At 41.2% G+C, this 13,643-nt stretch overlaps 1 protein-coding gene across 2 annotated transcripts in view; it reads right to left on the reverse strand.

Annotated features, from left to right (window-relative positions):
- LOC115112845 (polypeptide N-acetylgalactosaminyltransferase 2-like) overlaps positions 1–10,354 on the reverse strand; it is a 139,623-nt gene extending 129,269 nt beyond the window's left edge. The window contains exon 1 of one of the 2 annotated variants that reach the window (XM_029639849.2): positions 10,125–10,354. In XM_029639849.2, the coding sequence (XP_029495709.1) occupies positions 10,125–10,220 (96 nt within the window). In that variant the 5' untranslated portion in view covers positions 10,221–10,354. The remainder of the gene's footprint in view (positions 1–10,124) is intronic. The other variant, XM_029639851.2, reaches the window with a different exon arrangement.
- Positions 10,355–13,643: the final 3,289 nt, after the last annotated feature.

The following is a 13,643-nucleotide window of genomic DNA, read 5'->3' on the forward strand; positions in this document are numbered from 1 at the left end:
GCCAAAGGTGATTCTAACATGTATCGATTCTGGGGTGTGAATACTTCTCATTTAATTTTCTGTGTTTAATTTTCAACAAATTTGCAAAAGTTTTACAAAAACATGTTTTCACTTTGTCATTATGGGGTAGTGTGTGTAGATGGGTGAGAGAGAAAAATATATTTTAAACAGTAACACAGTTCCACAACAAAATGTGGAATAAGTCAAGGGGTATGAATACTTTCTGAAGGCAGTGTGATTAAAAGGGAGGATGCCATCAGTCATAGTTCTGGTATGACTCAAGTCTTAAAACAGGTTTTACCCAAATTAAAAGACCACAGCGGCAAGAGATACAACAGCTCTTGAAATTAGTTCTAGTCTTCTGAACAACTCCAAACTATTGAACAGTTGCCTTATCCCTCAGTCAAAAGTTAATTCCCACAGATGTCAATAAACACACCACATTTACAGTGGCTTTGTTCACATTTGTTCCTCATATGCAAGGCCTTGGTTGTTCTAGATTTCCACAGTGGTAGACTAACACAAGGCAACACTGTTAGGATCATGTCTTCCCTTAGGCTTTGCCTGTGAGCCTGTACATTTCCAATAAGACCTGGAACTGACAATGTTCTTCAAACAGTGATTTTGTTGTGTCTAAGGCAACAAGCAAATTTATGAGTGTCATCTGAAACTTAGACCTGGGCAGGGCACTGGGGTTGTAAAACAATCACTTACTGCTGTAAAGGAAGGAAACGAAACCCAACTCCACGTTTTACAAAGTTAAGAAACACTGTCTCTAAACCTCACACATACAATAACTGCACACATTAATTTTCTTAAATACTATAGGATTGACCGATTGTAATAAGTAACTCAAGCTATATAAGGTAATAAGTAACTCAAGCTATATAAAAATTGTATTTTGTAGACCCTGTTCCCCCAGATCTACAGAGGGCATCAAAATGTGTATATGGGCATGGGACAGGAGCAGTACGCCATGAGTGTTAGAATGTAATGGGTGCATTCTGTTCCAATCACAGTGAGAGGGAACATCCACAGACAGCAAATGGAAATCTGAATATCAATTATGCAAAAGCAGAGCTGAGGAGTATTTGTAAACTCAAAAAAATCCAGAAAACCCAATAACGCTAAAATTCTACTGGCAAATCCATTGTTCATCCTTCCAATAAAACAAAGCACATTGTTGAAGGGTACAAATGGGATCCATAAAACATGATTAGCCCAAGGAAAATAAATTGAAACAGGGTCTTAGGGCAAATCTGAGGCAGCAGCACTTTCAGTTACTGAGGCTCTATTCCAGTTAGTGTTGGTCGTCCTCAGAACCACTCCTGACCTGTGCTCTTCACACAATCCCAAACTCTTCTGGGAAGTGCAGTCTCTCAAACACATCAGAATGTTTTGTCAAAGCTGAGAACAAGTTGGTTACAAAGAGTCACAATGTTCACACTTGACAGAGGGCCAATAAATACAAACAGAAAGTGAGACCTTTCAGGGCAGTAGCCCTCTCTCTACACATAAACAGTTAAAGCCCAGAAGGAAACCCCTGTTTAGTCAGCAGAGTAGTGAGGATGGCCTGTGTGTTATAAGTCCTCATGCCAAAGTACACATTCCTGCTGGTACCATCCCTGGCCAGTCCCTTCAGAGTCATATTACTGTCTTACAGGCTGGGCGGTGGCTTGAGCACATCTGCACCTTGTTAGACATAATACTGTCAGGGAGACAATCTTACTTATCCAAGTATTACAACCATGTGTGTCCAAGCGGTTTTACTGCCTCCTGTTCTACAGAGAGACTAAGCGTTGGAAAGCATTATGTTAATACTTAATCACTAGAATAGACTTGACACACTATTGTAAACCTTATCAGGAAATCAAAGATGACAAAATGAAAAATGGAGTAAGCATTGAGGAAATGTATTTCTTTGACCATAATTCAGACTGGTGTGCCTAATCTTTAGTCATTACATTAATTGGACTTGATTTACACTCATTACCTGTAATGTAATCCAGCAGTAATGAATGTGTCCTATGAATGCTTTATTACGAGAGTCAACGCAATTCCTCACATGCCTGTGGTGTACTGGAGCTTTATAGCGACAGGTCCTATGGAAAATGGAGCCATTGTGTACTGAGCAGCGCAGACCAGTGGGGTTTTGCCCAAACAGCCTCTGGCTCCCTTGACAGAAATATATGGTGGTGAAGCATTTGCAATTCAGAATGTAATGACTACGGCTAATAAGCTGCATAAACATTTCACCACTCAAAGCAGCATTCATCCCTCTCTTTTGTCTTCGCCTTGTCAAATGTCTCCATTCAGAAGTAGTGGTACTTGTCAAAACACTGTATGCCTAACCAACTGTCTCAATCATTTAAAAAAATAGCATTTTTCATCTTTCATGGACCCATAGAAAGGTCAGTTACATATTTCTCACAAGTTATATATTCCTCAGAAGAGGAAAAAGTCAGAAAGTAATAATAAAAGTCATAATTTAAAAGCTCACAGTGGAAAAAAATTTCAGAGTAGGCTCCTTTCCTCGTCATGGCACTGAGTACTACAACTGCTGGAGGTGACGAGCTCCAAGCACCCAAACCACCCTATCAAACAAAACAATCATGGAAAAACACTGACAGTTACGTACATCAGTGGAGCTCCTCAAGCACTGCAAGAAGACAGATCAGCTCCAAACTAGGTACATTTATATGGCTTAGCCAGGAAACAGATACAGTTGAAGTAGGAAGTTTACACACCTTAGCCAAATACATATACACTCAAGTTTTTCACAATTCCTGACATTTAATCCTAGTAAAAAGTCCCTCCCTTAGGTCAGTTAGTATCACCACTATTTTAAGAATGTGAAATGTTAGAATAATAGTAGAGAAAATTATTTATTTAAGCTTTTATTCTTTCATCACATTCCCAGTGGGTCAGAAATGTACATACACTCAATTAGTATTTGGTAGCATTGCCTTTAAATTAACTTGGGTGAAACATTTTGGGTAGCCTTCCACAATCTTCCCACAATAAGTTCAGGGAATTTTGGCCCATTCCTCCTGACAGAGCTGGTGTAACTGAGTCAGGATTGTTGGCCTCCCTGCTCGCACACGCTTTTTCAGTTCTGCCCACACATTTTCTATAGGATTGAGGTTAGGGCTTTGTGATGGCCACTCCAATACCTTGACTGTTGTCCTTAAGCCATTTTGCCACAACTTTGGAAGTATGCTTGGGGTCATTGACCATTTGGAAGACACATTTGCGACCAAGCTTTAACTTCCTGACTGACGTCTTGAGATGTTGCTTCAATATATGCACATCATTTTCCTTCCTCATGATGCCATCTATTTTGTGAAGTGCACCAGCAAAGCACTCCCACAACATGATGCTGCCACCCCCGTGCTTCACGGTTGGGATGGTGTTCTTCGGCTTGCAAGCCTCCCCCTTTTTGCTCCAAACATAACAATGGTCAGTATGGCAAACCAGTTCTATTTTTGTTTCATCAGACCAGAGGACATTTCTCCAAAAAGTACGATCTTTGTCCCCATGTGCAGTTGCAAATGGTAGTCTGGCTTTTTATGGCGGTTTTGGATCAGCAGCTTCTTCCTTGCTGAGCGGCCTTTCAGGTTGTCGATATAGGACTTGTTTTACTGTGGATATAGATACATTTGTACCCGTTTCCTCCAGCATCTTCACAAGGTCCTTTGCTGTTGTTCTGGGATTGATTTGCACTTTTTGCACCAAAGTACGTTAATCTCTAGGAGACCGAACACGTTTCTTCCTGAGCGGTATGGCGGCTGCGTGGTCCCATGGTGTTTATACTTGCATACTATTGTTTTACAGATAAACGTGGTACCTTCAGGCATTTGGAAATTGCCCTCAAGGATGAAGCAGACTTATGAAGGTCTACAATATATTTTCTGAGGTCTTGGCTGATTTGTTTTGATTTTCCCATGATGTCAAGCAAAGAGGCACCGAGTTTGACGGTAGGCCTTGAAATACATCCACAGGTACGCCTCCAACTGACTTAAATGATGTCAATAAGCCTATCGGAAGCTTCTAAAGCCATGACATTTTCTGGAATTTTCCAAGCAGTTAACTCAAGTGTATATAAACTTCTGACCCACTGGAATTGTGAAACAGTGTCTGTAAACAATTGTTGGGAAAATTACCTGTGTCATGCACAAAGTAGATGTCCTAACAGACTCGCCAAAACAATAGTTTGTTAACAATACATTTGTGGACTGGTTGAACAACGAGTTTTAATGACTCCAACCTAAGTGTATGTAAACTTCCGACTTCAACTGTAAGAGCAACACACACAGGATAAAGACAAGTATACAACAACCCACAAAAACAGTAGTTCCTGCTGATCAGGAGCAGAGCAGGGGAGAGATTTAACTTGGGGTTTCACACTTTGTGATCAACGGGCCCATCCAGTCCATCTTTATTTAGCCTAGTCAATATTAGATCAGGGATCGCTCTGCTGGATCAAAAGGGCAGAAGCTGGAAGGGCCTGGAATGCTCTCTAAACACTTTTTCTGGCTCCATGTTAAACCACATACAAGGCAAAGGTCAGGATAGAGCAGGGGCATCAAAAGCAATGTGCTCTACACATGACAACACATTTCCCCTCACAGGTAGGCTAAAGATAAACAGTGGGAGTGGTGGTAAGAGACAACAACCTAGCATCATTTCCACACAATTATTCATATGAATCAACCCAAGTGCATCCTACGACACTAGACACATACATAGCGGGAAAAAATATTTTGGGGGATTTTAAAAAACGGACTCAGGTCCTATGCCGGGTTTATTCTATGCAAAGTTATTCCGTAAAGAGAGATTGCAACATGCCACATCATTATAAATGTCTGAGGAGAATAAAACTGCACTAGGTGTTGGCTCTGACCGAGGGAATAGTAAATCCAGGAGCACTGGGTGTTGGCTCTGACCGAGGGAATAGTAAATCCAGGAGGACTGGGTGTTGGCTCTGACCGAGGGAATAGTAAATCCAGGAGGACTGGGTGTTGGCTCTGACCGGGGGAATAGTAAATCCAGGAGGACTGGGTGTTGGCTCTGACCGGGGAATAGTAAATCCAGGAGGACTGGGTGTTGGCTCTGACCGAGGGAATAGTAATCCAGGAGGACTGGGTGTTGGCTCTGACCGAGGGAATAGTAATCCAGGAGGACTAGGTGTTGGCTCTGACCGAGGGAATAGTAATCCAGGAGGACTAGGTGTTGGCTCTGACCGAGGGAATAGTAATCCAGGAGGACTAGGAACTAGAGGTCGACCGATTAACCGAAACGACCGATTAACCGAAATGGCCGATTAATTAGGGCCGATTTCAAATTCATAACAAACGGAAATCGGTATTTTTTGGCGCCGATTTGCAGATTTTATACCTTTATTTAATCTTTATTTAACTAGGTAAGTCAGTTAAGAACACATTCTTATTTTCAATGACGGCCTAGGAACAGTGGGTTAACTGCCTTGTTCAGGGGCAGAACGACAGATTTTCACCTTGTCAGCTCGGGGGATCCCATCTTGCAACCTTACAGTTAACTAGTCCAATGCAATAACGACTTGCCTCGCTCTCGTTGCACTCCACAAGGTGGCTGCCTGTTACGCGAATGCAGTAAGCCAAGGTAAGTTGCTAGCTAGCATTAAACGTATCTTATAAAAAACAATAAATCATAATCACTAGTTAACTACACATGGTTGGTGATATTACTAGATATTATCTAGCGTGTCCTGCGTTGCATATAATCTGACTGAGCATACAAGTATCTGCCTGAGCGGTGGTAGGCAGAAGCAGGCGCAAAAACATTCATTCAAACAGTACTTTTGTGCGTTTTGCCAGCAGCTCTTCGTTGTGCATCAAGCATTGCGCTGTTTATGACTTCAAGCCTATCAACTCCCGAGATGAGGCTCGTGTAACTGAAGTGAAATGGCTAGCTAGTTAGCGCGCGCTAATTGTCGGTGTGTTGCTGGTTCGAGCCCAGGGAGGAGCGAAGAGAGGGACGGAAGCTATACTGTTACACTGGCAAAACTAAAGTGCCTATAAGAACATCCAATAGTCAAAGGTTAATGAAATACAAATGGTATAGAGGGAAATAGTCCTATAATAACTACAACCTAAAACTTCTTACCTGGGAAAATTGAAGACTCATGTTAAAAGGAACCACCAGCTTTCATATGTTCTCATGTTCTGAGCAAGGAACTGAAACATTAGCTTTCTTACATGGCACATTTTACATGGAACATATTGCACTTTTACTTTCTTCTCCAACACTTTGTTTTTGCATTATTTTAACCAAATTGAACATGTTTCATTATTTACTTGAGGCTAAATTGATTTTATTGATGTATTATATTAAGTTAAAATAAGTGTTCATTCAGTATTGTTATAATTGTAAAATCGGCCATTTAAATCGGTATCGGCTTTTATGGTCCTCCAATAAATCAGTATCGGCGTTGAAAAATCATAATGGGTCGACCTCTACTAGGAACACTCAAATATCAGAATACATTTGTGAATGAATACCATTATTACAAACATTATTTCAGAAAATGAATCAAACATCCAGTGAGCTGTTCAAAACGGAACAAAATGTAATCTGAGGATTATCAATTATGACATCAGCAGAGAATGAAGAAACTCTCCCTCTGCTTTAAAACACACTTGATATTTTAGGTACACTTCCCAATGCATTAATTCATTATTATTCCAAAGATAGCTTTGATTTAAAAAGCTGAGGAAGCACAGCATGGCCATTCACACTCGCAGGCGCAGCTACAATGTTGTCCGCTGAGCCAGAGCAGAACAACCAGCTTGTCAATAATTGTGTTGCAGAGCGGAGATCAGATCAAACACATTGGAGCCAGAGATAAAAGCTGCCAATCTGGTTACCATACAAGTCCAGTGAGTGCATTCTCACCAAGCCGCAGCAGCTCCGAATACAATAATGTGACAGGTCGGGAAAGCATCAATCATCCGACCTGGCTGCTAAACACTGACGACCTCCAACCTGCATGACTGCATAGAGGCCTAATTTAAGGCCTTTCAGTATATAGTTCAAGGCAGCAATTTTCTCTGTTTAGGTTATCATGTTAAGTCTCCAAAGTGAAAGTGTTAGGTTGAAACTGTAAATGTCTGTAAACAAGAACTTGCTCAGTGGAGAGCAATAAATGTGATTCTATTTAAATAGTTACAGAGGCCTCCTGAGCTGTGAGTACAGACAGAAGCCTGAACGTCTGATGTACATTCCATCACACCATTCACTGTAAGATGCAAAAAAGGATCAGTTAGCCTAGCGGTTAAGAGCGTTGGGCCAGTAACTGAAAGGTCGCTGGTTCGAATCGCAAAGCAGACTAAGTGAAACATCTGTCGATGTGCCCTTTTAAAATATGTTTTTACTTTACTAGGCAAGTCAGTTAATTAAGAACAAATTCTTATTTACAATGACTGCATACCCCGGCCAAACCCTAATGACGCTCGGCCAATTGTGTACCGCCCTGTGGGATTCCCAATCATGGCCAGTTGTGATACAGCCTGGAATCGAACCAGGGTCTGTAGTGACACCCCTAGCACTGAGATTCAGTGCCTAAGACCGCCCTTGAGCAAGGTACTTAACCCGAAGTGTTCCTGTAAGTCGGTCTGGAAAACAGCCCCTGCTAAATGACTACAATTTTTCATATAAGTGTATTGTTCAATTGAAATACACACATGATTTAAAAAATTGATTTAACCTTTACTTAACCAGGAAGGGCTCATTGAGATTTAAAATCTCTTTTTCAAGAGCGTCCTGGCCAAGATAGGCAGCACCAAGTCATTACAAAAATGACAGACAAACAACATGAAAAACTACAAGTAATCTAGTAAAAAGCATAGAATTCACAAGAGTATAACAAAATAAAAAACAGCTAATTAAAAACATTGACATGTCAGGGAATCAGTCTCAAGATCACTCATTAGTAATTTAAAAATACCAATCGGGACAAGTTCTTCCAGTTTAAAAGTATTTTGTAAGGCGTTCCAAGACGATAGCGCAGAGTACATAAAAGCCCTTTTACCAAATTCAGTTCGGACATTTGGAACAGTTAGAAGGATAAAGTCCAGCGAACGAAGAGAGTACCCGCCACATTTCTGAACAATAAAAATGCCCAAATACAAAAGGTAGTAAACCCAAAATGGCTTTGTAAATAAAAGTATACCCGTGCCTGAGCCTACGAGTGACTAGAGAAGGCCAGCCAACCCTGGTATACAAAGTGCAGTGGTACGTAAGGGTTTTGCAGTTTAAAATAAATCTCAAAGTGCCTGTAAACAGTCCGAAACAGAGGGTTCCAGTCTGCAGTAGCAGGAGCCTGTAAACAGTCCGAAACAGAGGGTTCCAGTCTGCAGTAGCAGGAGCCTGTAAACAGTCCAAAACAGAGGGTTCCAGTCTGCAGTAGCAGGAGCCTGTAAACAATCCAAAACAGAGGGTTCCAGTCTGCAGTAGCAGGAGCCTGTAAACAGTCCAAAACAGAGGGTTCCAGTCTGCAGTAGCAGGAGCCTGTAAACAGTCCAAAACAGAGGGTTCCAGTCTGCAGTAGCAGGAGCCTGTAAACAGTCCGAAACAGAGGGTTCCAGTCTGCAGTAGCAGGAGCCTGTAAACAGTCCGAAACAGAGGGTTCCAGTCTGCAGTAGCAGGAGCCTGTAAACAGTCCGAAAAAGAGGGTTCCAGTCTGGAGTAGCAGGAGGAAGCATAATGCTGTTGCGCTCTCAACCACAGTGGTCTCCTATTACTGTTGTTCTCCTGCAACAATGCAAAGCAGCATCCACCCAAATCACAGACAGACAGCTCAGATAGACCTACAGCTGTAGGTCTAACTGTAGATATAGCTTGTCTAACACATGGATAGAAAAACAATGAAAGTGCATTCTTTTGCAGGCTCATCTCCCTCCATAACAAAAGTCAGACATCAGATGCCCCCTTCCCACAGGAAGCATACCAGCGGCAACTTTATCACCCCTATTTGAGTTTAGCTCAGCAGTGTCGTTGTGAGAGGTACCCTGTGATTTGGCCTTGAGGCGACCCACTGCCTCGTACTCGCCAGGGAAATGGGTAACTGCTCGCTGATAACTGGAGATTAGGCCTTTGTTAATCAAATCAGAATGCCCATGAGTCCTTATCTAGCTGCACCACCTATCAGCCTAATGTCAAATGTAAGGGACAGAATGACTGATCACAAAATGACAAGAGGAGCGTTTAAGAGCGTTGGTGTTATCACTGGGGTTGGTTACATGATAAAAACACTCATATTTTTGCTGAAAGGACAACAACTATAAGTGACGTGTTTGACCTCGTCAATCCTGTATATTAAGGTAACAGAGAAATAAGAATGAAAGGCTTGGGAGAGAACTATAGTTCTTAGGCTATATACTACAGGCCTATTCCTTAATTGAAATTATAAAACCATAAATAAGCAGGGATTTTAACAATGGCAGACGGACCCATAAGGTTGGCATATTTTGTTACAATGTAGCCTATAAATTTCCTGCCAGTATAGCGGGGGAATATATTTCAACAATTAAGTATTTGTAGCAGATATACTTCACTGTTGTGGTCTTCATAAATAGTCGAATAAGTAAGCTTTGTGTGCGTGAAACGCAGCTCTTCATAAAGTGTTTACAACCGCCCAGCTATTCAATAACAGCAACATTTTACGATACCAGACAGAGCAACGTTCAAATCATACAATAACTATATCCCTATTTTCAAGCAAATTAAAATAATCTAGTTGATGATGGAAACAGATTTTGGAACGATATATTTCATAATATAAACCGCATATCAAAATAGCCACTTGTTAAACATCTTCACAGTATTTTTTTGCTTTAGTCTTGAAAGGATTCCACGGATTAAAATATCCTGAATGCGAGCTATGGGGTGTATTAATTACGTTAACGATTTACCGTTTGATAACCAAACGGAATCAAACAGAGAAAAACTTAAGTATGTTGGACAAATTCAGTTAGGTCGCAAATCGCTTCGTTCCATTTAAGAAACGTTTTGCAGCAGAATTGACGTAATGAATACACCCCTGATGCATTTTCAATAAGAGCAAAAAGTGTCGGGGGTTAACATACCTTTCGATTTAACGTTGTTCCCGAATAGAAATAATATGCTATGCCAAGCACCCACAGGACCGCGAAGCATAGTAACATTCTCGATTTCCTTCGCATTGCTGTCTGAATGTGAAATAAATGTCCGACAGCCTTATGCTTTGATTAAAGCGTCCTATATCCGAGCTGTGTGCCTGCTATCGACGAGCAATATTCAGTGCAGTTTTGGCAGTCCAGCAGAAAAAGCAGGAAACAGCCAACATCACGAGGTTAGAGGGGAAAGGCCGTCTCTAATCCAATCACGCTCCGTGGAAGGAGGAGTGATGGGGGTTGGTACGTTTGTCGCTCTGCAAGCGTTCTTGACATTGACAGAAGAAACATTGTTGAATTATTGTGTCGATGTATTAGTGAATTCATCATTTTAGCTTCTGCAACATTGTCGCCGCGGATTTTCAAACGACCCAGTTTGTGTAACAGATTAAGCGGACCCTGCGGCCTGTGTATATGGTATTGTAATCCATAATATAAGAGTAACAGAGAGGGTTATGTTGTTCACTGTCCCCCACGATGAAATCGGGGAGGGAACTGTGGATCCGTTTCCGTCCATACGTTATTCGTTGGTATGTTCGTTTATTCGTATGTCAGTCAAACGCGATATTTTAGAGAGGAAAGTGCACTGGCCAGATTTGGACGAAATGTGGGTGAATTGTCGCGTTCCTATGCTATTCGGAACTAGGAAACTCGGAAATGTCCAACTTGCTGATTTGTTCAATGCGTCACGTGTATAACTACAACCAGTTTAAAAATCTGAGATTTCCGAGTTACCTAGTTCCGCCTAGCACTTGAACGAGGCAAATGATGAGTCTTGCCGTATACAGCCGGCATTTACAAAATTACAGTGATTGGCCAGATGGTGGCGCTATAACAAGATATTGAAACTGCAAACTTTGAAAGGTAATGCCCAAGATCCTAACTTTGTGTTGCGTATCGGGATCATTGGATTCTAGGGCCCCCCAATAATTTGGTCCAATTATATTATGTATACTAATTCTTTTTTTATTATACTTTAAAAAGGGCAATTGTATTTTTCTAAAATAATTTAATTTGGGCATACACACTACATGACCAAAAATATACACTACATGACCAAAAGTATGTTGACACCTGCTCGTCTAACAAAATCATAGGCATTAATATGGAGTTGGTCCTACCTTAGCTGTTATAACAGCCTCCACTCTTCTGGGAAGGCTTTCCACAAGATGTTGGAACATTGCTGCGGGGAATTGCTTTCATTCAGCCACAAGAGCATTAGTGAGGTTGGGCACTGATGTTTGGCGATTAGGCCTGGCTCGCAGTCGGCGTTCCAATTCATCCCAAAGGTGTTTGATGGAGTTGTGGTCAGGGCTCTGTGCAGGCCAGTCAAGTTCTTCCACACCGATCTCGATAGACCATTTCTGTACAGACCTCGCTTTGTGCACAGGGCCATTGTCATGCTGAAACAGGAAAGGGCCTTCCTCAAACTGATGCCACAAAGTTGGAAGCACAGAATCATCTAGAATGTAATTGTATACTGCAGCGTTAAGATGTCCCTTTACTGGAATTTAAGGGCCTAGCCTGAACCATGAAAAACAGCCCCACACCATTATTCCTCCTCCACCAAACTTTACAGTTGGCACTATGTAGTGGGGCAGGTAGCGTTCTCTTGGCATCTGCCAAACCCAGATATGTCCATCGGACTGCTAGATGGTGAAGTGTGATTCATCACTACAGAGAACGCTTTCCACTGCTCTAGAGCCCAATAGCGGCGAGCTTTACACCACTCCAGTTGATTCTTGGCATTGTGCATGGTGATCTTAGGCTTGTATGTGGCTGCTCGGCCATGGATGAACAGTTATTGTGCTGATGTTGCCTCCGACTCGGTAGTGAGTGTTGCAACCAAGGACAGACAATTTTTACGCGCTACGCACTTCAGCACTCGGTAGTCCCTTTCTGTGAGCTTTGTGGCCTAACATTTCGCGGCTGAGCCGCTGTTGCTCTTAGACATTTCCACTTCAAAATAACAGCACTTACAGTTGACCGGGGAAGCGCTAGCAGGGCAGATATTTGATGAACTGACTTGTTTAATAGGTGGCATCTTATGACGGTGCCACGTTGATGTTCACTGAGTTCTTCAGTAAGGGCCATTCTACTGTTAATGTTTGTCTATGGAGATTGCATGGCTGCGTGCTCGATTTGATACACCTGTCAGCAATACAGCTCAGTATTTCTATTATTTAGTTTATACAGTCTTTTTGCTCATCTTTATCAAGAGATCCAATAATTTTGATGTTTCCTTGCCTAAGCAACTCTCTTCTTATTATTGGTGTCCTTTAGTAGTGGTTTCTTTGAAGCAATTTGACCATGAAGGCCTGATTCACGCAGTCTCCTCTGAACAGTTGATGTTGAGATGTGTCTGTTACTTGAACTCTGTGAAGCATTTATTTGGACTGCAATTTCTTCTACAGCAGAGATAACTCTGGGTCTTCCTTTCCTGTGGCGGTCCTCATGAGAGCCAGTTTCATCACAGTGCTTGATGGTTTTTGCGACTGCACTTGAAGAAACTTTAAAAGTTCCTGAAGTGTTCTGCATTGACTGACCTTCATGTCTTAAAGTAATGATGGACAGTCATTTCTCTTTGCTTATTTGAGCTGTTCCTGCCATAATATGGACTTGTCATTTTACCAAATACGACTATCTTCTGTATACCAACCCTACCTTGTCACAACACAACTGATTGCCTCAAGCGCATTAAGAAGGAAAGAAATTCCACTATTTAACTTTTAAAGAGGCACACCTGTTAATTGAAATGCATTCCAGGTAACTGCCTCATGAAGCTGGTTGAGAGAATGCAAAGCGTGTGCAAAACTGCCATCAAGGCAAAGGTTGGCTACTTTGAAAAATCTAAATTATAAAATGTATTTTTATTTGTTTAACACTTTTTTGGTTACTACATGATTCCATATGTGTTATTTCATAGTTTTGATGTCTTTACTATTTTCTGTCTTCACTATTATTCTACAATGTAGAAAATAGTACAAATAAATAACCCTGGCATGAGTAAGTGTGTCCAAACCTTTGACTGGTACTGTACATATTACCTCGACTAACCTGTACCCCTGCACATTGACTCGATACTGGTACCCCCTGTATTTAGCCTCGTTTTTGTTATTTTATTGAGTTACTTTTTTAAACTTTAGTTTATTTAGTCAATATAATTTTTCTTAACTGCATCGTTGTTTAAGGACTTGTAAGTACGCATTTCACAGTACGGTCTACACCTGTTGTATTTGGCACATGTGACAAATAACATTTGATTTGATTTGACATAGTGTATATAATACTGTAAGAAGCTCACATAGTTGCTGTAACAAACTACAAACTCCACACAGTTGTCACTGACTAGTTAGATATTAATTTCCTGGTGAGTAAAACATTTTGTACTTACAGCATTCATAGACATTCATTTGTATCAGGTTTTTGTATTGACATTTGTCAATAAAACTC

Source organism: Oncorhynchus nerka, linkage group LG28, assembly GCF_034236695.1.
Source record: "Oncorhynchus nerka isolate Pitt River linkage group LG28, Oner_Uvic_2.0, whole genome shotgun sequence".
NCBI lineage: Eukaryota > Metazoa > Chordata > Actinopteri > Salmoniformes > Salmonidae > Oncorhynchus > Oncorhynchus nerka.